The sequence below is a fragment of the Mustelus asterias genome, chromosome 5, assembly GCF_964213995.1.
Source record: "Mustelus asterias chromosome 5, sMusAst1.hap1.1, whole genome shotgun sequence".
NCBI classification, from domain to species: Eukaryota; Metazoa; Chordata; class Chondrichthyes; order Carcharhiniformes; family Triakidae; genus Mustelus; species Mustelus asterias.
This window is the reverse complement of record NC_135805.1, coordinates 59056199-59080935: the sequence shown is the minus strand read 5'-3', so window position 1 is coordinate 59080935 and position 24737 is coordinate 59056199. Positions and strand designations below refer to the sequence as shown.

The 24737-nt window shown below is 43.7% G+C and overlaps 1 protein-coding gene across 1 annotated transcript in view; it reads left to right on the top strand.

Moving 5' to 3' along the window:
* LOC144494100 (four and a half LIM domains protein 2-like) overlaps window positions 1–7060 on the top strand; it is a 42453-nt gene extending 35393 nt beyond the window's left edge. The window contains exons 4-6 of the mRNA XM_078213680.1: window positions 1020–1189; window positions 3542–3728; window positions 6909–7060. Coding sequence (XP_078069806.1) covers window positions 1020–1189; window positions 3542–3728; window positions 6909–7060 — 509 coding nt within the window. The remainder of the gene's footprint in view (window positions 1–1019; window positions 1190–3541; window positions 3729–6908) is intronic.
* The last annotated feature ends 17677 nt before the right edge of the window (window positions 7061–24737 follow it).

Here is a 24737-nt window from a genome sequence, read left to right as displayed (position 1 = left end):
AGAATCCGCTGCCGGGCAACGTGGTGGAGGCGGACACACTGGGAATGTTTAAGAATTATCTAGATAGCCACATGAACGGAGTGGGAATGGAGGGATACAAAAGAATGGTCTAGTTTGGACCAGGGAGCGGCGTGGGCTTGGAGGGCCGAAGGTCCTGTTCCTGTGCTGTATTGTTCTTTGTTCTTTCCTCAGTGAAATTGGCTAAAGTTACTTTTTAAAGTAAATGGGTTCTATTCTTTAAATCACATCAGCTTATAACATGAGAGATCTCAATAGTGCTACCTTTACATTTGAATGCATTAGGGCACTTGTCCAAGGGATAAAGTACTCTAGTACATCTCAACACTTACACAATGCTTGTCAATGTAATGGTCAACAACTTACCTTTTCAAAATAGAGCCTCAGAATTAATCACTACAATTAAAACGCATCCACATTATGATACTGCATATAAAAGTAACATCTAAAGTTATCAAAACATTTAGCACTTGCCTGTCAGAAATGTTTCTGACTCCACAGTAGACTTCCCCCAGTGGTCATGAGCTCTTCACCAAGACATGGTTTTTAGGCTTCCACAGCACACAAAGGTAGTAGGGATGGTTGTAGTGGGTAGCGGTGGTGGGACCGGAGAGCAAGTTTGTTGTTGCAGTGGAAAACGTCAAGGTTTCCCAATTCCAGATGACATTCCTGACTCCATTAAAAATCTGGTCCTGGCTGTTGGTTCTTTTTGATCCAATTCATCAATTGACCTTCAATATTGATAGATATCCATTTGCATGATCAACATGGTTGCATGAGAATTAGTAAATTGTGTGATTAAAATACACAACTCATGTTAAGAAGTGAATTAATGAGTTTCTCCTTATTATTTTGGGGCTATGATGAAGATATCCCTGTACCATGCTTTCACATGTTGAGCCGTGTATGATCCTGTGCTCTGTAAGAAATAAAATGTGTCTGAATTAAATAATCAAAGTGCAATTTGTATCGCAATTAAAAATAAAGTTTTCTAATGACAGGATCTCGTAAGATGGAGTATCGGGGAAACAGTTGGCATGAAACCTGTTTCACTTGCAAACGCTGCCGACAGCCAATGGGAACCAAGCCTTTTATCCCCAAGGAAAGTGATAGCTACTGTGTCCCATGCTATGAGAAGCAGTTTGCTCAGCACTGTTCATCCTGCAAGAAGGTACAGCATAGTTTTAAGATGGCCATGTAATATCTTTTACTCCAAGATCATCCAGTGTTTAGTATGCAAATAACATTGAGCTGAGCAGTGAAGTAGTATTCATCTCTGGGAAAATTGAGCAACAAGTCTCAAACATCACAAGGAAAATTTGGTTTCATGGGCAGAATTTAATGCCCTCCCCATGGCAGGTTTGGTGGTGGGAGGGGCACTTAATCAAGCAGGAAGGTGGCAGGTGGCTGCCTTCCTCCTTGGCCCTGACTCCATCCATGGTGGGAAGCCTCAGCAATAGCTAATTAATACCCATTTGAGCGTCACCTCTATTAAGCACCTCCCACCATTCCTCCTTCATGTGCTATTATATCTTTCAAATACGTTTTGAAATGGGGACCAATGGAAACTGTAACTGCAGACCAATGGAATCGAATTCCAAATTCTTCCTACCGGACATGAGTTAAACCCAATTTTCCTCAGTTAAGGAGGTACCTCATGGAGACTTGTTACGGCAGGAAAAGATCCACAGGATGATGTACTGAACAAGTCCACCTGAAACTGATTACTACTGAATAGGCATTGGCTGCCTCCTTGGTCCATGATGCTAATTTCAGACCTTCAACACAACCAAAATTCAAGAAAGTATAACTAAAACCATTTGGGGAGGTGGTGATGCGGTGATATTGTCACAGGACTAGTAATCCAGAGACACAGGATAATGTTCTGGGAATGAAAGTGCCTAAGGATAGACATTCACTGAAAGAGTCTGAGAAACTGGCACACTCACCTTACTAATAACATAGCTGTATATGCATAACTATTTTCTTAAAATCATTATAAAACATTCCTTTCATGGAGCCTGTAGCTTCCAGGCTCCCCCACATCGGATTTGGGAGGTAACCCAAAGATTTGCTGGGGAATTCCTCTTGGAAGTTCCCAGGTAAGGGTTTACACAGCAAGTGTCCAGAATTGCTAAGTTCCCCTGGACAATTGCTCTGTGCTGGGAACCATCTAACAAAGCGATTTAAATCACTAACTTTGGAGGGTTTTGTCACGTGCTGCGCTAATAGTTACTTTGAAAAAAGTGAGAAGAAATAAAACCCACTTCGAAGTTCAGTGTAACTATTTTCAGTGCCCAGACAAAGCCCTGCACAGGACACCTTCACAATCCCTAGCCCCCCGGGGACGCCTTCACCACCCCCTGACTAATCACTCATTATGTATCCCCCACCACCCAATGCTGTCCCCCCCCCACCCCCCAAGCTCCAGCTACATAGAATTCCCACTCCAACCCACAAGCCCAACTCATACTCCCCCCCCCACCCCAAAACCCCCAACCCGATTCATCCCCCACCCCACCTCCCTGATCAAAATACCCCTCCACCCCCCTTGACATTCAAAGCCCAACCCTCCCTGATGTTCAAAACCCCTCAGACATCTTCCCCACCCCCTGACAATTGCCCTCCCCCAACGCTGCCCCAACAACCCAGTCAGACCCCCCCCCTGACTCAATCACCCCAACCTGACATCTGAACCACCCCCCTCCAACATCTGACTCCCTCTCATCTCCCTCGCCATCAATGTCCAACCTCCCCACAACTACCCAAATCCCATCCACTTACCTTGGACACTTACCTGCCCCTGGCCTGTCATTTTCATTGGGCCCTTTAAACCAACCTGCTTTATGGCAGCCAGCGCAGTAGAAAAGGGGCCTGGCCTCCCTGAGGCAGACACTGCTGTACTGCACTGCGGGCCCTGCGGGAACTCTTTCATGCCCTGTGAGCTCTGACTATTGGAGGCTTCAACAAGAGTTGGTAAGTGCTCTTTAAACTCTTCTAATTCTAGGGGACAATCGCTTTCTGATGCTCATTGGAAGTTATGGCCCCTTGAGTCTGTGGTGGTGACATCTGAGACCAAAAAAACTCTTCTGACTAAGATCAGGAAGGGATAGTTGGAATTTCTTGGGCAGGTAATAAGAAATCATGATTTAGAAAGCCTGATGCTAATGGAAAAGATCAATGGCAAAAAATAATCAAGGTGGACAAAGAATGAATTTTTTAAAGAGCCTCATAAACCGGATGAATGTACTAACCAAGGTGATCCACACCTCCAGAGCAAGATTATTACTGAGGATCACAGTCACCAACACCCGCTTGGGGCATGGTGCCTGAAGATGGAGACAAAGAGCTTATGATTACTAATTTATTAGAAAAGAGATCCATCAACTCAGGAAGTCGAAGTACTACAGGTCTAAGAAAACGTAATAGTTAATTTTATATACAGCAAGCTCTAAGAGACAAGAATGATCAGTTCATTTATTGATTTCCATAGACTATATTTGTTTTAAACACTGTTTTTCAGGCAATAACCACCGGAGGGGTGACTTACCATGATATGCCATGGCACAGGGAGTGCTTTCTGTGCACTGGATGCAAAATGCAACTGGCTGGTCAACGTTTCACCTCCAGGGATGATTTCCCATATTGCCTGGATTGTTTCAGCAATCTCTATGCTAAAAAATGTACAGCCTGCGGCAAAGTGATCGCTGGTGAGTCGAAGTCTGACTACAGGCACATTTTTTGCATTAAAATAGATTCTGATTAATAAGATTTCCACATCCAGAATATAAGCAAAGGTCAGTACTTCTGACAATCTGGGACCCCCACAGGATTGCACTGAAGGGTCAGTAATAGGAGGCTGCAGGAAGCCACTCTGCTTCGGCCACCAACAGCAGAACCTGGGCTGTGTTTTGTCAGCAGCAGACAATTAAATGACTGACCCCAGGGCTGCTGTCCCATTAAGGACAATGACTCACTCGGTAGAGGTGCCAGCCCAATCAAAGGCTGTTCAGCAACGCCAGTCATACCAATGCTGGTGGTGGCCATTTGTAGGGGCTGCACCCAGAGGACGAGGGTGCTTAGATGGCCGGACACCTCAAAGACAAGTAAGTAGCATCTGGGCCAGGCAGGCAATCCCCAGCAATCAGGGTTGTGGTGGTTTGGGGAAGGAGGGGATGCTGAGTGAAGGTAGTGACATTATCTGGAGGCATCCATTGCCACCAAAGGACCTCTCCGTGGCCCATAGAGTGCTCAAAAAGGAGGCCCTCTCAAGGCCTGGTTTCACTGGATGGTCTCCCAACATGGCTGCAGGCCCTCCCAATGTGGGAAAATCCCAGGGGATGTGGGAAGAGGCTCTTAATTTATCATTTAAATGGCTCAATTGGGCTTCCAGTTGGTAGTCCGACTGCCAGCTTTCCATCTATTGGAAAAATGGACTGTCAGCAGGAAGATATTGGGCACATTACCTAATGCCTTCCTACCATTTTAGCAGTCTTCCTACTTCCTAGCCAGTCACCAATGGGCCTGGTAAAATCCCGGCCTACTTTTTCAAGTCTTTCTGTACCCAAGTGTGTGTGTACATACATTTAGAGATATATATACACATGATAACATATACTTAAGCTAAGTGTAAGCCAAGTTACTACCAATGGTGCAGCACAGCTCAGAATCAACGGGCCCGATTTTACCATTGCGTTGCGCCCGTTTTCGTGTGCGAAAACTTGGTAAAGTCGGGCGCGAGGTGAGTAGCATGATCAGCGCCCACCTCCGCGCCGATTCCCCCTTTACCAAGGCGCAAAAATGGCCGCGATCAGGACCGCACCCAAAACGGGCGCAACGGCCATTTAAATGCATTTGTATGCATTTAAATTTACTTAATGAGCTGCATGCCCAACCTTACCGGCACGTCCCCCTTTCCCACCGCGTTCACCCATTCAGAATCGGCGCGAAACAGACATGCTCTACAAAAGTCTGATTCGGGCGCTCCAGTTAGTGAGGAGGTAAGTGCCGAGCGTCTGACAGCTCTCTGCTTGAGATCGGCGAGTGGGGGTCCGCTGCCACTCTGCCTGAGATCAGTGGGGGGGAAGGGGGGTTTGCTGCCACTCTGCCTGAGATCGGTCGGGAGGGGAAGGGGAGGAGGGGGCCGCAATCGATCTGGGTGGTGGGGGGTGGGGGTATAAGGGGGTCAGTAATGTGGGGTGGGGCAATGTCTGTGGGGGCCGGGGGGAGGCATTATCCGGCCCGGGAGGGATGTGGCAGGGGAGCTCTATTCTATTATTTTTTTCTGAGCATGCGCAGTTGGAGGCGCCGATCGGAGCTGCAGGATTTTGGATGCATTAAGCCCCACTCACAGGCTTCTGCAGCACGATTCAGAATCGCTGATATTTTATCAGGCAGAGTGTGTATGGGGGCGCCTGAGAACGGGTCTAAAAGTCAGATCTGAAACACTCCCAGTTTCAATTCCGCCCAGCACTTAGAATCAAAATGGTAAAATAGGGTCCAACATGTTTGTTTCTATGTAATTCAAAAGCATTCTCCTGGTTCCCACATGAAAATATTCCACATGACCTAAGTCTTGGGTAATAGGATCAATTATTCACATCTGCAAAATGTTTGAACTTTTTGAGTTTTCAGTAAAATTACTTTGTATCACCAAGGCACTAAATGCATTTCCAATCGAAAGAGCATTTTAGAAAGGCCTCATTTGAGACAGACTGTTGATAGAAATATTGAGGCAAGAACTCGCATTTGTATACATCCTCAGTACTTCAATAAATAACAAAGGAAATATGGTCACTGCAGTAATGCAGGTGGATAAAACAGCCAATTTATTCACAGCAAGAATTTTTTTAAATTAATTTTACGTGACGTGAGCGGCCAGCATTTACTGCCCACTCCTAACTGCCCTCCATTTCAGAGGGCATTTGAGAGTCAACCACATTGCTGTAGGTCTCACATGTAGGCCAGACTAGGTAATGACAGCAGATTTCCTTAGGGAACCAGATGGGTTTTTTTATTACGATCAACAATGGCTTTGTGATCTCTTTTAATTTCAGATTTTTATTGAATTCAGGTTTCATCATCTGCCAGGGTGGGATTTGAACGTGGGGCCCCCAGATCTTGCTCCAGATCTAGGGAATGCTAGTTCAATGACAATGCCACGGCCTCCCTTAAATCTGATAATCATCAACGAGCCAAGTGACTAAATAGTCAGTTTTAGTGATGTTGCATGAGGAACAATGGGTGAGTTCTCCCTCAAATGGTGCTGTGGGATTATTTTACAGGCACCCGAAAAGACAGATGGGGCATTGGCTTAATGCTACATCTGAGAGATATCAAGCTCCGACAGTGCAGCATTCCCTCCATCCTGTGTGCAAACCTCTGATTGTGGGTCATGAACTTACGGCATTCCCACTAAATGGCATGAGTGCTCACACTGAGCCATGGCTATCACCAAAAAGTAGTTTCACCGCCTTTGGGATTAAAGATGTCCATGTTGTTTTGACAAAGTGCCTAGTTTTAAAGCTAAGTTTAATAATCCATTCATTGATCACTATACTCCCCAATGAATGGTTTCAATTTTTATGCCTGGACTTGACTGATATTCAGGTTCTCAGTACATGACAAGTGCAGCATTTTACCTCAAAATGGAGGAAGGGTCGAAAATGAAGGAGCTTGACTCGTACAGCAGCTTATTGATTGCCTTCACTGCAACCCAGCAACCACAAACAAATCCAGAGCTAAAATGATGGTATCTTCCCAGGTGTGCCAGGCCTACAGGAGGAAAGAGCGTGCAGAAAAATCAACAAATTGATAAAGTAAAAGCAAGTTTGCAGCTTCATAAAAAGATCAGAATGAGAATATCCACTCATATCTTTTTCCTTACTCAGGGCTCGGAGGCTCAAAGTATATCTCCTTCGAAGATCGCCAGTGGCACAATGACTGCTTCAACTGCAAAAAATGTGCCATCTCATTGGTTGGCCGGGGATTCCTCACAAAACGAGATGATGTCCTTTGCCCCGAATGTGGTCAGGATGTTTAAACTGGGAAATCAAATCAAACCTGGATTTGGAAATAATTGGTAGCGCAATTACGTAAGCCATAAACATATATGTAGCATTCAGTGAAGAGTATAAGCATTCGTCACCACCCTTTGTCAGGCACTCAGATACAATGATCCAGATTTTGTAGTCAGAAGCAAAGCAATGACACTCACCACTGACCTCAAAGAAAGCTACCATCAAAGATTTAGGGGGGCGATTTTACCATCGCATTGCACCCGTTATTGGGCGCGACACGGTGGTAAAGTCAGCCGTAAAGCGCTGAGCGTGATCGGTGCCGGTTTTCACAGCCGGCGCCATTTTACAAGCGCCGGATATCCGACACAGTCAGCTTCTCGCCAGAAATGGGCGAGAAGCAGGTTAATATATTTAAATTTATTGAAATGAAGATTTGCATTTGCTTACCGAGCCCGGCGCTCACTCGGCCGGGCTCGGCACCCGCGCCCCCACCCTCCCTTTATGATCTCTGTGGGAAAGGTTCATGCCGGCGAGGAATAGACATGCTCCCCATGAACAGGGAGAAGTCGACTTGGCCTCGCTGGTGGGACCAGAGGCCATTGAGTCCCCCCAAGGGGCCGAGGGCAAGAGGAAGAGTGCCTTTTGGGCAGTGCCAGACTGGCAGTGCCACCCTGCCCACCGGGCAGTGGCAGGGCTAATGGGGAGGGGCCAGTGGGGGCAGGACCAATGGGGGAAAGGGCCAATGGGAGAGAGGTAATGGGGGGAGCCTGATGCCACTCTGCAGGGATCAGTGGGGGGGGGGGGGGGGGGCTACTGCCACTCTGCAATTGGTGGGGGGGGAGGGAGGGAGAGGGGGCCCACTGCCACTCTGTGATCTACAATCGGTTGGGGGGGTGCAGCGGGTGGTCAGCACGGACTATATCTCGGGCTGCGGGTCCCCGCGATTGCAAGGGGAGGTAGCTGCTTCAGGCAGCCTACACTAGCAGTTGCCCGAAAGCTCTCTGTCAGACCCCTGCTACTGCTAATGCGCATGTGCAGCATCAGAGGCCTGCACATGCGTACTACCTCCCTCTGCAGGCTTTCGGGTGCGTTAAGCCCTGCCCAGCGGCTTCTGCAGCGCGAATCTGACATGGCTCAAAATTTTGCAAGCAGAGGGCGTAATGGGGGTGGGGGTCTAAAAACAGGTCTGAAAGTGAGATCTGAAACACACCCAGTTTCAAGTCTGCCCAGCACTTAGAATGAAAATGGTAAAATCACCTCCTTAGTGACCTCTGTGGTGCAGTTTTCCCCTTTCCCAACAGCATATGGTACCAAGTCAAAGGGTTTCATAGCATGCAGCAGCAATGATGTCAACAAGCAGGTAAGCAGCCAATCACATTCAAGTATTATAAAGATAAAATACTGCAGATGATGGAATCTGAAACAAAAACAGAAAATCTCAGCAGGTCTGACAACATCTATGGAGAGAGAATAGAGGCAATGGTTCGAGTCTGGATGACCCTTCGTCAGAGCTAACCTTAAAGTATCCACACACTTCAAACTGAGGAGTTAAAAGTACTTAACATCCTTCACTGTTGATTTAATTTTCAGACAGCAAAATGATTAATAGATTAAGATCAGAGCTAAAATAAAGGTAAGCAAACTTTAAAATAAGTATTTTGAAAATATGTGGATTTTTAAATAATTCAGAAATTTGGCCATTCCACAAATATTGAACTAGCTTCTCAGGTGTTTATCTGTAATTATAAAATTAGAGCTTAATTAAAAACTCGGTCATACCCTTTTCAACAACATGTAATGGTGCTCCCAGCACTTCACTTCAGTGCTATGGGACAGACATTATGGCTGTGGGAAGGCTCACCACTGATATTCTAGCCAGAAAGGCGGGAACGTTGTGTGGGTCCCAGAAACTGCTGTCAGTTTCAGTGGTGTAATAATGATGAAAGGTGGCGGTTTCATCACCATTAATTATTACCACTGCAAAATCCGGCCATTGTGGTTTCTGATCTAAGTTCTTTTTGTTTATAGCTCTCAGCAGCACCATAACAAATCATCCCTGTAGACCAAGCTTAATTTCCTATTGCTTTTAATGGTAGCTCTCTAGTAAAGTATTTTTACTTTGTTAAAGCAACCAGATAAAATGTAACAAACGTAACAGAATGCGCTAGAAAACATACCTTCTATTGACTAAACAAAATGGGAAAACTGGTGTCATCACAAGAACAAATTAAGTACACCGGAAAACTAATAGGCATGAAAAAGTGCATATTAACCAGTAACGTGTATCAACAGGACTGATTGTAACTTTATTGGCAATGGAAGGCAGCAGTTACACAATTACTATTTCCGCTGCAAATGGTTAGATTTGGAAAATAATAATTCTTTTGGCACAAGACGTTGTAAGCAATCTCTTTAAATCAAGATTATGTGTGGGGATTCATTTCAGTGTACTCTGTACTTAAACTGCAATGTAATGTGATTCTGACACGCGATGGGATTTTCACGTGAGATACATTCCAGTTGTATATCAATTGGAGATGGATGTTCGATTCTTTATTTCTGAAACTGCCCATTCTCACATGTCGGTTGATGGGCGGGTAAGGTTGCGCAAGAGGCATCAAATCAGGTTCGCACCGGGGTTGGGAGGGGGGGGGGGTGCGATATCCAGGGGTTGGGGGCCAATTGGCTGTGGAGGCCAGTGATTGTGGGGGGGGGGGGGGGGGGGGGTGGGGAAGGCGGTTGATATTCAGGGGTTGGAGGTGACTGACAGATCTCTGTTTTGTAGTAAGATTGCCCTCTACTGTAAGTTGCTGACTTTCCAGTGAGCTTAGGCACCACCCCACCCCTAAAGATTGTGCATTATTTTTTGCACAGAGTGGCGTAAGATTGGACTTGTGGCCTCGCCAAAAAAAATCTGAAACTCTCCCATTTCCACGCTCATTTGGGAGTTAAAATCTTTTGGCTAAGATCGCCCCCCCCCCACCCCCCCCTCCCCTCCCCTCCCCCCCCCCCCCCCTCCCCTCCCCCCCCCCTCCCCTCCCCCCTGCCTACCCCAACATAAACTTCAACAATAAGCACATCATGCTTTCAGACGCCAGATCATTTTCAATGATAAGTTTATAACAAATGCACTACGCATGACTCTAAAATATGCAATAAACAGGTAGTGCAGCTGCACATCTCATCTGCATAAGTTAACTTGTACTTCTGTATAGTTTTACCTCTACTGCCCTTAACTCTTTCTTGCCCATTAACCGGCTTTTGTAGTTATCAGAACACAAAACAAGCAATCCCACACCGGCATCAATGAAACTCTCACAATATCTGATCTTGGAATCCAAAACCAAGAAGCTGCATTGTACAATTGGGCTATAAGTCAGTTTTGAAAGTCGTATGTCTGAGCATACAGATCTGGAATGCTGCCTTACATACTGTCTATCCCCTTTATTCTTATGGAACTCACACCTCTTGTTTCCAAATGTTCTTTTGGCATTAGATGTGGATTTAACAGTAAGAGTACACAGCCCTTGTCAGTGATAGTAAGTTGGGCTGGAATATGAAACATTAATTTGTGGAGGTGTCTTCAGAAATTTAGAAATTCAATGGAATGTAAGAGGTAAGCTAGAATTTTTGAAATATATAGATTTCTTTATTTAGTCTAGGCGTATTCGCAGGTAAATTATGTGAATAAATCATTTTTATTTGTGGGTTTGATAATTCATGTATTTTTTTCTCTCTATTTACTCAGAACCAGAAATAATTTATCTCCGTCTGTTCTATTTAAACATTGCAGTGGGTGGAGAGACTTTCAAAGGTCAGCACAGAGTGTACCCAACCTCTGACATGTTCATGTAACCATGGTGTCAATATTCTTGTCAAGATAAGCTCCTGGTGGCCCCCATAATGATGATGGCAGGAAATCTGTCAATTAGTTGTAGCCATGTTGAATGTCACAGGGGGTCGTTGAGTGTTTTCTGCCATTATCCGCACAGTTGTTACCTGTCACCTGCCCAAAGTCTTCCTGGAAGTTAGCAGTGGCTATTTCACTCTCTAAGGAGCTGTGATTGGCAATGAGCACTGTGTAATTGTCAGCTAACTGCCTCACTCCATATCTTGTGATGGAGGTAAGGTTATTGATCAAGCAGCTAGATAGGATTGTGGTGAGAACACTGCTGTGTGGAACTCTGGGCTGCAAAGATTGGCCTCTGACAGCCAAGGTCATTGGTTGTGATTAGTTTGACTCAGACTACTGAGCTTTCTTTTAAATGTCCCCAACCTCCCCTCCCTCCTCCCCCCAAAGTAACCACAGATCTGCTCGATGCCCTTAGTGCAATATGCGGTCTGTCAACCCTTAACTTCAAGACAAGCTACCCTGCATTTCACTCTGCTATGTCAGCATCATGGCTGTATCAAGCTCTGAAAACAAATGGTTCTGACAGAAACCAAATTGGCTATCAGTAAGTAAATTATTGCTGAATAGGAGCCGTTTGGTGGAATTATTGATGACTCCTTCCATCACTTTGCAAATTATTTGATGGGGGGGTGGGGGGTGCAATTTGAGAGGGTTGGTATCTTATTCTAAGCTGTGCTTATTGCTGTTCCTGACACTTGCTTTTACAATTCCTTTAATGAGGGATCTCTCAGCTGAATAACAATCAGGGCTGGGCCAGGTGATCACAAACTGTGATAAATTCTGCTGTTGATGATGACCCCACAGCACCTCATGGGTGCCCTGTCTTTGGATTGCTGGATCTGTCCTGGGTTTGTCCTACTTAGTACTGCTACCTGCGGCTTTTCCAAATCCAACAACTGTATCACTAAAATAGAAGTAGGCCTAGCACTGGGAGAGAGCCATGAGGAGGTTGTAATTGTCCACATCAAGGTTGTAATTGCCAGCCTAAATGTCCAACTGCCTCATTCCTGTCAGACATTTTTCAGATATTACTACTGACTATTAAAAAAAAAGCTGTGATTTACAGCATATGTTGTGACTGACTGCCTGAGAAACAGCTGACATACATTTTGCAATTCAATATGTCTGTCCTATTGTGCTAGAAATTGATATAAATGTATGATTTCATTTCTTCTCTTATTCATTTTGGCAAGCGATAGCGGCTTAGATCCTAAACATCAAGCCTTGAATGTCTTTTTGATTCAAGCAAAGGACACACGCTAAAAAGTACAGACTGTTCCTCCTGTGAAAGCGCTTTGTGATGCAGCACTTACTGCTTTTGAACATTTCAGTCATGTGATAAACAGCGAGACATCATTTGTGTGATATCAGACACACATTTTGCTGTTACTGCTTGATGCTGTTGGGAAAATGTGTCGCTTGAATATGCTTGTTATTTTATTTTAATTTTTTGCCTAATTTAGTTCTGCAGAACGGAATATATCTCATTTAAAAGAATACCTGCTTTATTTCAGATCTGACTACCCCAAAGCTTTCTTTATAGTTGATAGATCCGCTTAATAAGTTAAAATATTTTGCATTTTAGTGATGGATATTATGCATTAAAGAAATGTACTAAACTGTAGAATGTTTTACAGTCTTAATTCACAGTATCCTTGGAAGCAACTAAACTAATGCAGTCTGAAGAACTGTGATGGGCATAAAGTAGTAAAGAATCATGCCTTGCTGTGACAAACAGTAGTGTTGATATGCTCAAATGTATTCTTTGAAGTGCAGCATAAATATCATCAGCTGCATGTAAAGGAGGAACATTTTGCAAGATGCTAAGATAATTAAGAGTGGAAATTGTCTGTCAGATTAAATATTGTGCAATTGAGATTGTTGGCAAATTAAAGAAAAGTTATAAGCTAATAAAAGGAAAAATAAATGTTAAATACTGAAAAGATGTGTGTGTATTTCTCTTCCTTATTCTTTACAATCGACAATTGTTACAATTGAATACATATTGTTATACCAGGTGAGGAGGTTTGAGTGGCTCACCTTTATGCCCTCTCCCCATTTGACTTGGACAGGATTTTCTTTGTTTGAAAAAGATATACTTGCAAAATCATTGTGTACTGAGCTGTTTATGATGGAATATCCCATCTTATTTATAACCAACAAGATATTCAATGAATACTTTGCTTCAGTATTCACAGTGGAAAAGGATCTTGGTAGTTGCAGTGCAGACTTTCAGTGGACTGAGAAGATTGAGCATGTGGACATTAGGAAAGAGGATGTGTTGGAGCTTTTGAAAAGCATCAAGTTAGATAAATCGCCGGGACCGGATGGGATGTACCCCAGGTTACAGTGCGAGGCGAGGGAAGAGATTGCTGAGCCTCTGGCGATGATCTTTGCGTCATCAATGGAGATGGGAGAGGTTCGGAGGATTGGAGGATTGTAGATGTGGTTCCGTTATTCAAGAAAGGGAGAAGAGATAGCCCAGGAAATTATAGACCAGTGAGTCTAACCTCAGTGGTTGGTAAGTTGATGGAGAAGATCCTGAGAGGCAGGATTTATGAACATCTGGAGAGGAATAGTATGATCAGAAATAGCCAGCACGGCTTTGTCCAAGGCAGATCATGCCTTACGAGCCTAATTGAATTTTTTGAAGATGTAACTAGACACATAGACGAGGGAAGAGCGGTAGATGTAGTTTATATGGATTTCAGCAAGGCGTTTGATAAGGTGCCCAATGCAAGGCTCATTGAGAAAGTGAAGGGGCATGGGATACAAGGGGACATTGCTTTGTGGATTCAGAACTGGCTTGCCCACAGAAGGCAAAGAGTGGTTGTAGATGGGTCTTTTTCAGCATGGAGGTCGGTCACCAGTGGAGTGTCCCAGGGATCTGTCCTGGGACCCTTGCTCTTTGTGATTTTTATAAATGACCTGGATGAGGAAGTGGAAGGATGGGTTGGCAAGTTTGCTGATGACACAAAGGTTGGTGGGGTTGTGGATAGTGTAGAGGGATGTCAGCAGTTGCAACGAGACATAGATAAGATGTAAGACTGGGCGGAGAAGTGGCAGATGGACTTCAACCCAGATAAGTGTGTGGTGGTTCATTTTGGCAGGTCGAATAGGATGAAAGAATATAATATTAAGGGTAAGACGCTTGGCAGTGTGGAAGATCAGAAGGATCTTGGGGTCTGGGTTTATAGGACGCTCAAAGCAGCGTCGCAGGTAGAGGCTGTGGTTAAGAAGGCATATGGAATATTGGCCTTCATCAGTAGAGGAATTGAGTTTAGAAATCGGGAGATAATGCTGCAGCTGTATAGGACCCTGGTCAGACCCCACCTGGAGTACTGTGCCCAGTTCTGGTCGCCTCATTACAGATAGAATGTGGAAGCCATAGAAAGGGTGCAGAGGAGATTTACAAGGATGTTGCCTTAATTAGGTGGCATGCCTTATGAGGATGGGTTGAGAGAGCTAGGTCTTTTCTCCTTGGAGAGGCGAAGGATGAGAGGTGACCTGATAGAGGGATTTAAGATGTTGAGGGGTATTGATAGAGTGGATTCTCAGAGGCTTTTACCCAGGGCTGAAATGGTTGCCACAAGAGGTCACATGTTTAGGGTGCTGGGGAGTAGGTACAGAGGAGATGTTAGGGGTAAGTTTTTCACTCAGAGGGTGGTGGGTGCATGGAATCGGCTGCCAGTAGTGGTGGTGGAGGCGGATTCGATAGGGTCTTTTAAGAGACTTTTGGATAAGTTAGTAAGATAGAGGGTTATAGGTAAGCCTAGTAGGTAGGGACATGTTCGGCGCAACTTGTGGGCCGAAGGGCCTGTTTGTGCTGTAGCTTTTCTATGTTCTATGATGGGGTATTCTTGAATTTAGCAACAAAAGAGGTTAGCTTTATTATACATAAACCAATCAAAGTAAAACTAATAAAATACACACCAACTTACACGCATGCACACACACAGTTACAGATGGGGAAGCATAGGCTGACAAAATTAGAGTCCATAAAAGTTAAAAGGAATTCGCAGCCTGTAGCTTGGTGACCCAGCTGGGTTCAGGCTGAATCACAGAATCCTATAGTGCATAGGGAGGCCATTCGGCCCATCGAGTCTGCACTGACCACAGTCCCACCCAGGCCCTGTCTGCAATAACCCTGTGCATTTACCCAAGCTACTGCCCCTAAAAGTAAATGACAATTTAGCATGGCCAATCCACCTAACCCGCACATCTTTGGACTGTGGGAGGAAACTGGAGCACCTGGAGGAAACCCACTGCATATATGGGGAGGACGTGCAGACTCCGCACAGACAGTGACCTAAGTTGGGAATCAAACCCTGGTCTCTGGCGCTCCCAGGCAGCAGTGTTAAACACTGTGCCACCGTCCCACCCCGTGGTTTCCAGTGGTCTTGCTGTTTTGTTTTCACCCCGTGGTTTGCTGCTTTCTGGGTCAAGGTGGTTTAAACCTGCAGATGGATGATCTATCTGTTCTTCAGGAGACACAGCTATGGAGTTGAATTCTTCCTTTAAAATCTCTGTCTGTGGCAGAAGCAGAGTCAGGCATAGCCCAAAAACTCGCAAGTTGGTAGGAGAGATTGGGAGGAAGAATTTTTTCTCAGTATCTCACCTGCATGTTCAGTTTTGCTGAGAAAACATATGGTTCAAACATGCAAACAGTTGTCTTGTCATCTGACTGCCCTCTCCAACTGACCAGTAATTCAAGCATGATCTTGTATTCCAGCTGTAAATGAATTAGGTGAACTCCGGAAATACCACACTGAGCCAAGATTCTAAAGTTAAATTGATACGGCTTGATGGTTTTTCTCCATCCAGGTGAGTATCTGGGAATTGTACCAATGGAATAGGAAACATTGTTCATTCACATTCAGCCGAGGTCATCGTCTTTCATGGGTTTTTTGCAGACATGCTGACAGGGAATCGGAGCGGGCGAGGGGCGGAGCATAGGAAGGGCCATTAACCTCGGGCGGGATTTTACGGTTTCAGCACGAGCAAGGCTGTAAACTCCTGCCCGCCGTCTTCATCTCAATGGGGGTGGAATGAACAGTAATACATACTAGGTCGCGATCTTGGCTGTGAGTTCAAGTCACATTAATCTGTCATTTGAAAAATCTGTACTTGAAAGTTCAATTCATGTTTTCATCCACTGGATTGAAAATCATTTTTGGCACAAAGCACATCGTTATGACAATCTATAGAATACTTGTGAAGTTAGCACTTGAATGAAAAGTTGCTGTACAGTTACACTCTGATGGCATAATTTATGAAGATCATCGTACGGAAAAAAAACTTTATGTTGAAATTGTGACTGCCACAGATTTTGGAAAAGATAATCTACTGTCAGATTCCATTTCTGTGCACTTGATACAGTGCCACATTTAACCTAATAATATACATTTATTAGACATTCATCACTTCTACGATAATAATTAAACATGTTCTGCTAGATTCCCTTGCCTTTTCTATTATTTGGAGGAAATTAAGATCATTATTGATTATTTTGGAAATTGGATGCCATCTTCCCTACAGTGATTACACTTCAAAAGTAACTTGTTGAATTTGGGACATCCTGCTGTTATGAAAAGTGGAAAATGAATGCAAATCTTTCCTTTTCTTAATTTTCTTTCACAAAAAAATTGGTTCAATAGACATAGTACTCAACATGGGATCTTCTGACCAATCCCTTACAACATTACAGCCAGCTTAGATTTGTATTGTAAGCTTCTGCTACTCCTGTCCCCCATCTTCCCATTCTCTAACTGCAGTGTACTGGCAGCTTCATGGATGTATTCATTATTCTTAGATCAGGATCAGCGTGTTCAACTACATTGTCGTTAAACATTGGCTGGAATTTTACCACCCCCGCCCGCCATGGCAATCAGAGCGGGTGAGGGATGGATCATGGAAAGGTCCGTTGACCGCGGGCGGGATTTTACAGTTTTGGGACAATCAAGGCTGTAAAATTCCGTCCAATGTTTCCTTGTTCTCTTGCCAGGTATTTTACATTTATCAACATGGTTGATAAATGTAAAATGCTCAGCAAGTGTTTGTTCAGTACTGCTCAATTTGTTTAAAAAAAGGTTCTGAGTCTGGATTCATTGCTCCTTATTGTTTACCCTGCCTCTTAATTTTCAAACTTCACCTGTGCTATCTCATTGAATCATAGAATCCTTACAGTACAGAATGAGGCTGTTCGGCCCATCGAGCCTGCACTGACAACAATCTCACCCAGGCCCTATCCCCATAACCCCCCATGTATTTATTCTGCTAGTCCCCCTGACACTGACGGGCATTTTAGCAGGGCCAATCAACCTAAACCGCACATCTTTGGATGGTGGGAGGAAACCAGAGCACCCGGAGGTAACACATGCAGACATGGGGAGAAGGTGCAAATTCCACACAGACGGTCACCCAAGGCCGGAATTGAACCAGGTCCCTGGTGCTGTGAGTTAGTGGCGCTAACCGTCATGCCACCGTGCTGCCTCATATTTTGGCAGCATTAATTGTGCAAACTCAAACTTCTTTGATCAAACAGCATTTTCTATTGTAATGGTACGTTTTGTACACACATACTTAACAGAGGCTGCAGATCCACGGGCCAGTGATCCTGGTACAAATGCCAGGATTGGGCCCATATTTTCTGCTCACCATACTTTCCAGGATATCAGGCAGTTCCTTGAGTTCAGTAATGGTATTGGGCACTCCGGTCACCAGGGGCATGTCTCAGCTGCATACGTGAAGGAAACATGTCACATATGATGTAACCCATCCACCCTCCTTGTAAGGATAACAATAAAATATATCCAATGCCAAAATATTCTGGAGTGCAGTGCAAGTCCCATGTCTCGGTCCTGGTCGTGCTCACTTGTTCCCTTGTGGAGGCTGATGTGCTTCTTTTCACTGGGTTTACATCCTGTTAGCCTGGAAATTCCATCCCTGTGGCAGAGATTAAAGTGCTTGCAATGGAGTTCTGACAGAATTCAAGGCCCTAAGGAAACTAAAATCAGTACTTTTACATACATACATCTCGAGAGTTCAGTGAAGCACAGCAGCCATCATTTGAAAAGAAGTATAGAACATCTCCTCACCTACAAGCAGAAATAGGGTTTGCCTTCTCAAAAATCCAATTAATGTAATGTTAGATTCTGTCCCAGCTTGGAACATTGCTTTATAGAATCATATATTGGAGGACTGAGCATGAATGTGCCTATTAATAGGATTATCGATATAAGAGTAAGCCATTTAGCCCCTAAGATTGTTCCATCATTCATTGAGATTGTGGATGATCTGTGGCCTGACTCCATTTACCGCTCTTGCACAACTTCACTTAATGCCTTTGTTTAACAAAAGTCCATCAATCCTGAAGTTAAAACTAACAACTGACCTATTATCAATCTTGTGAAAGAGAATTCCAAAATTCACCCGCCCTTTGTTGATACTCTACCCAACATTGCAACATTCACTGGAACCCTCAAGTTGAACTCAACACCCAGTTGTCTGGGCTGTCACAATTTATCATCCCATCCAGTCGCCATGATGCCACAACCTTCTGGGAAGTCCAATGAATCAAGGAAAGTTAACATCTCTCCTTCCACCAGGGCTTCAACAATTTCCTGCTTGAAGCCATGAATGCCCTTTTGGATCAACAAGCTTAATCTTCGACAATGCAAATTCAACCCTGATGAAGCTTGCAAAAGCAAATGGGGTTCATAAGAAATCTCAAAGAAACACCTCATGAAAGAGCCAATTCAGAGGTTTCCAGTTTTGATCTTCATAGAATCCCTACAGTACAGAAGGAGGCCATTTGGTCCATCAAGCCTGTACCAACACCTTAACCAGACCCATCTCACTGCCTTATTCCTGTCGCCCTACGCATTTTACCTCGCTTAATCCTCTAATCTACACAATAAGGGGCAATTTAGCATGACCGATCCACCTAACCTTTACATCTTTGGACTGTGGGAGGAAACCGGAGCACCCAGAGGAAACCCACGCAGACATGAGGAGAACGTGCAAACTCCACACATATAGTCATCTAAGGTCAGAATCGAACCCACTGTGCCACTCAGTGAAGCTTTCTTCCATGAAGCTCATAGGGAACCGGAAGCTGCATCTGCACAAACCATGGCAGATATGCATACTTGATGAAGGGTGACATGATGGCACAGTAGCTTGCACAGTCCAAAGATGTGCAGGTTAGGTGGATTGGCCATGGTAAATTTCCCCTTAGTGTCGCAAGATGTGTAGGTTAGAGGGATTAGTGGGGTAAATACACGGTGTTATAGGGATAGGGCCTGGGTAAGATGCTTTATCAGAAAGTTGGTCCAGACTCGATGGGCTGAATGGCTCTTTCTACACTGTAGGGATTCTATGATCGTATAAAATGGAAGAATTAAATATCCTCAAGTCTGCCTCTGTGGCCACCCAGAACAGAACATGGAATAGACAGACATACTGTCCAATTCACAAATATATCTACATCAGTCAAAAGAAAGAGCTTTGTGTGTATTGTGCAGAAGGATGGTATTATTTTTAATACTTTTGGGGTTTATTTTGTGTGTGTGTGTGTGTGTGCGAATGTTTTAATTAAACTGAAAGCAGTTTGTTTACAGGGTTGAGGACATCAAATGAATCAAAGTGTGGAATGCAGGCATTTGAAATATACATTGCCAAGTGAAATGTCCGACAAGTAAATAAACCATGGATTTGATCATTTTCATTAGGAGATAAAGAATGTTTGTTGCGTCCAGTTGTTAAATTTCAAAAGGATAGTAAAAAAGGCTTTACAACTTGGAAAATGTCATAAATAAATAAAGCAAAATTTTATTTTACACAAAAGTGGGGGCAGTAGGGAGAACATTTTAAAAATCATATTGTGCGAAAGGTAAGTTTTGAAGAAGGATGAGGACAACGGAAATAAGATGAATTTAAAAAAAGACCACTTAAGGAGGGATATGTGAGCTATGTTGGAGAGTGGCCATGTAATGTCATAAATAAATAAAGCAAAATTTTATTTTACACAAAAGTGGGGGCAGTAGGGAGAACATTTTAAAAATCATATTGTGCGAAAGGTAAGTTTTGAAGAAGGATGAGGACAACGGAAATAAGATGAATTTAAAAAAAGACCACTTAAGGAGGGATATGTGAGCTATGTTGGAGAGTGGCCATGTAAGACCTCCTGGAGTGTTGCTCTGCACTGGAAAATAACCGTGAAAAGACAGAGAGCAGCCTCCAGCCAACCCAAAAGTGTCTGTTTTTCAGAAAGCATGGTTTTGTTTTAGAGCTTCTTGAATTTCCACAGTAGAGTAGGAGAGAGTAAAAGGCCTTGTGAGATACATCCCCTACAGCAACAATAGTAATCTTACTGGAATTTTTAAAGTTAAACGTAAGGGATTGTTGCCTAAAGGATTGTTTATTTGTGATTCTAACCAAGTAGGAAATTTTTTGGAGGAATGTTCTGTCAGATTAATTTTAACCATGTAAAAGTATTCTTGTGTGTTCAAATTACTTTTGTTAGGAAATGTTTTAATATTTAAAATCCCCAAAGCTGTTACTGGAATTTATACCTTCTAACTTCAGTTCGTGGATTTTCTTGTGGTCAAGATGCAAAAAGAGAAGAGTTGTATGTAATAAGCATAGAAACATAGCAAAACTACAGCACAGAACAGGCCCTTCGGCCCCACAAGTTGTGCCGAACATATCCCTACCTTCTAGGCCTACCTATAACCCTTCATCCTATTAAGTCCCATGTACTCATCCAGGAGTCTCTTAAAAGTCCCTATTGAGTTTGCCTCCACCACCACTGACGGCAGCCGATTCCACTCGCCCACCACCCTCTGTGTGAAAAACTTCCCCCAAACATTTCCCCTGTACCTACCCCCCAGCACCTTAAACCTGTGTCCTCTCTTGACAAGCTTGGCAAGATTCCCTTCGGGATTTGGCTTGTGCAGCAATTAATATCCATCGTCTCATAACAGTACAACTATTTCCTGATATCATTCCTAAAAGGCCTAGCTCTCGATCTTTTGCCTGTGCCCCTAGTTTTAGAATATTTCACCTTCAGAAATAGTCTATTTCTAGCTCCCCTACCAGTTCCTTTAATAGCTTGAAAACTTTGATCAGACCAATATTCTAAATTCCAGGAAATACAACTTTAGTTTGTGCAATCTTGCTTCATAATTTAATCCTTGCAGTCTAAATATAGTTCTGCTCAATCTTCACTGCACTCCCTTTAAGGTCAATACATCCTTTCTAGGGTGTGGTGTTCAGAATTGGTCCCAGTGCTCTAGGTGTGGTCTAACCAGGACAATAGCTGCAGCATAACTTCTACTTGCTCATATTCTTCTCCTCTAGAACCTAGATAGAAAGGCTGGCATCCCACTAACCTTTTAGATAATTTCCTCTCCCTGTCCGTGACATTTAAATTATTTATGTACATGTGCCTGCAAATTTCTTTGAAACTCTACTCTTTCTAGCTTTTAAGTACTTTGTTCCATCTGTTTTACATCCAAAATGGATGACCTCATATTTGTCTACATTGAAATCCATTTGCCATAGCTTTACCCTTTCAGTTAATCTATTAAGAACTCTTTGTAATGCCATCCTCCCTCTACTTTACAGTGTTAATAGCGAACTTGAATATGTGAATTTCTATACCAGCATCTAAACTGTTAATAACTATGGGCAATAATTGAAGCCCAACTCCAATCATTGCAAGACACCATTAGTAACATCCTGCCAATTTATTCCCTCCACCACCAATGCACAGTGGCCACATCTTCTACAAAATGCACTGCAGGAACTCACCAAAGATCCTTAGGCAGCACCTTCTAAACCCATGACCACTACCGTCAAGAGCAGCAGATACCTGGGAACACTACCAACTGGAGGTTCCCCTCCAAGCTACTCAACACCTCGACTTGGAAATACATTGGCGTTTCTTCACTGCTACCGGGTTAACTCCTAGAAATCCATGCCTAACAGCTCTCCAGGTCTATCTTCACCACAGGAACTGCAGCGGGTAAAGAAGGCAGCTCACCACCAACTTCTCAAGAGCAATTAGGGATGGACAATAAATGCTGGCCTAGCCAGTGATGACCACATCCTGTAAATGAATTTTAAAAAGTAGAGTGAAAGCCCATCATGGGCAAGATTTTTTAGATGTCAGGCGTTCTCACCCCTCTGCCTGAAGAGTCGGTTGGAAATGCAACTTGATGATTACAGCAAACCCGCAGTCAGTTAACGCTCTGAGGAAAGTTAATTGGTTGAAGGCAGAAGTTTTGCCACTCACTCAGGAGGAGGTCCCATCTCCTGTAGTCTGAGCAGTGCCATCTTGAGCACTGTCCACAGCGCAGATTCCAAGTAGTCCTACCAGTCTAAGTAGGACCGAAGATCCCAGGACCAGGTAGGTGTGGGGTTTCACAGTGGGCACAGGAATCTGAGGTGGTGGTGGAGGTCAGGATGGCAAAGCCAGGCAGGAAGGGAGCATCCTGAAGGGCAGATCTTGGTGTGGGGTAGGGTCACATGATATGTAAAGGGAGCTAGTCAGCACCATCCACCCACTATCCCACTTTCACACCCATGGCACGTGTCGGATAATCTGTCAAGCTTTCCCTCCTTGCCCCTAAACTCCACCCACCAGCTGAAAAATTGTGGCAGGATGAGAAGCAGTTCTTGGCCACTTTAAGGGCCTCAACTGGCAGGTAAACCAGTAGCCCCCCCTCTCCCCCCGCCCCCAACTGGCCCTGTAAAACTATGGACAGATTGGAGGCTGGTGAGAAGGCCACTCAAGGAAATTTCTCCCTTATGCAAACGCATCAATGGAGGACCATAATATTCTGCCCTCTGTCTCACATCATTCAGCCAATTTCCTAACCAGGTCAACAATTTGCCTGCAATTCCATGAGCTTCAACTTTCACGATCAATCTCTTATGAAGCATTTTATGAAACGCCGGAAAGCCATATAAATAACATTCGTAGAGTTAATTGGTTATATAAACCAATATAAATATCAACCAATATAAACCAATATGAAACCATATAAATAACATTCGTAGAGTTTCACCAGAACACTTACTGTAGTTACCTCTTCAAAGTTTCAATCAGCTCCATCAGGAATTACTGATCCTTTTCAAATCCATGCTGGCTTTCTTTGATCAGCTGAAACATTTCACACTGTTCAATCTCTCTATCTTGAATTGTAGACCTTAGTAATTTTCCTACAACAGATATTAGTTTAACAGGCCTATATTTCCCTGGTTTCCCCCTCTCACCTTTCTTAATTGGCAATGTAACATACATAATTTTTCAATCCAAAGGAATGGTGCCCAGCATGAGAGAATTTCATAGAATCATAGAATCTCTAGAGTGCAGAAGGAGGCCATTTGGCCTATTGAGTCTGCATCGACCACAATCCCACCCAGGCCCTATTCCCGTAATCCTACATATTTTCCCTACTCGTCCCCCTGACACTAGGGTCAATTTAACAAACAAAGAACAGTACAGCACAGGAAACAGGCCCTTCGGCCCTCCAAGCCTGCGCCGCTTGACCATTCAACATGGTCAATCAACCTAACCCGCACATCTTTGGACAGTGGGAGGAAACCGGAGCACCTGGAGGAAACCCACGCAGACATGGGGAGAAAGTGCAAACTCCACACAGACTGACCCGAGACTGGAATTGAACCCGGGTCCCTGGCGCTGTGAGGCAGCAGTGCTAACCATTGCTTGTGTTGTGAATTTGTCTTGCTGATAGTCTTTTTGAATTTGTCAAAACTTTCAAAACTGCTAGTTAGCTTTCGAATTAACCGATTGGCACGTCTGTAAGATTTTTATATTAAATGGAGCAGTTCTGCCTACTTTTTTCCCTACAGTCAAGTCTTCAGTAGTAGGGCAGCTTAAAAGAAGAAGCAGCTTAAGAAATTTAAAGAATTGCTGCTCGGGATAACTCTCTCCCTTGACCATCATGCATCCTGAGTGTATTATCCTGCATTGTTAGCCCCACTGATCAATAACAGAGTTCTTTGATTTCTTTCCATAATACTGTCATTAAGAAATAATGACACTGAGTAGAGTTTGTTGCTTTGCCTGAAAGCAAAACACCAGTAGAGGGCCCCAGTATTCTCAACATAAAATACATCCTGCGTGCTATAAAAAGCCTACAGCTAGGAGGAGATTCATGTATATAAAAGGGTAGGTGTGCAAATTTAACAATTCAGTAAAGTAGGACACTAAATAGGCCTGCTGTCCACTTAAAGGTATGTTGTTGCAATTCAAAATTATCAATTATTTGCTTGCGACCACTTCCATGTTGGCCGCTAATGCTGTACAGCCCAGGAAAATTCAGTAAAATAGAGGAAAATGGAAGCTTACCCTTAAATTTAAAAAGAAAATAATTCAGGGAATTTTTTGGAGCGATTTATAAATAAGAGATGCAGGCAATGGGGGTAAGGAAGGAAGGATAAAAATAAGATAAATGAAGGGCATTTGGCCAATCATAACCTAACCTAACTTGGTTTCTTGGTTTCAGATAAAGCTCGGCACAACATCGTGGGCCGAAGGGCCTGTTCTGTGCTGTACTGTTCTATGTTCTATGTTCTAACCCGTTAATTATTTTAGTGTCCAACCTTGCTTAAAAAGCGTTTACAATTTTAGCCTCCACTATCTCACCAGGTAGGGTGTTACAATAATTTATCACAACCTACATGATGAAATAATTATTGAGAGAGCTTTTATATTCATTTCATTCTATATCTTTTTCTCTTTCTTACCTGGCTAA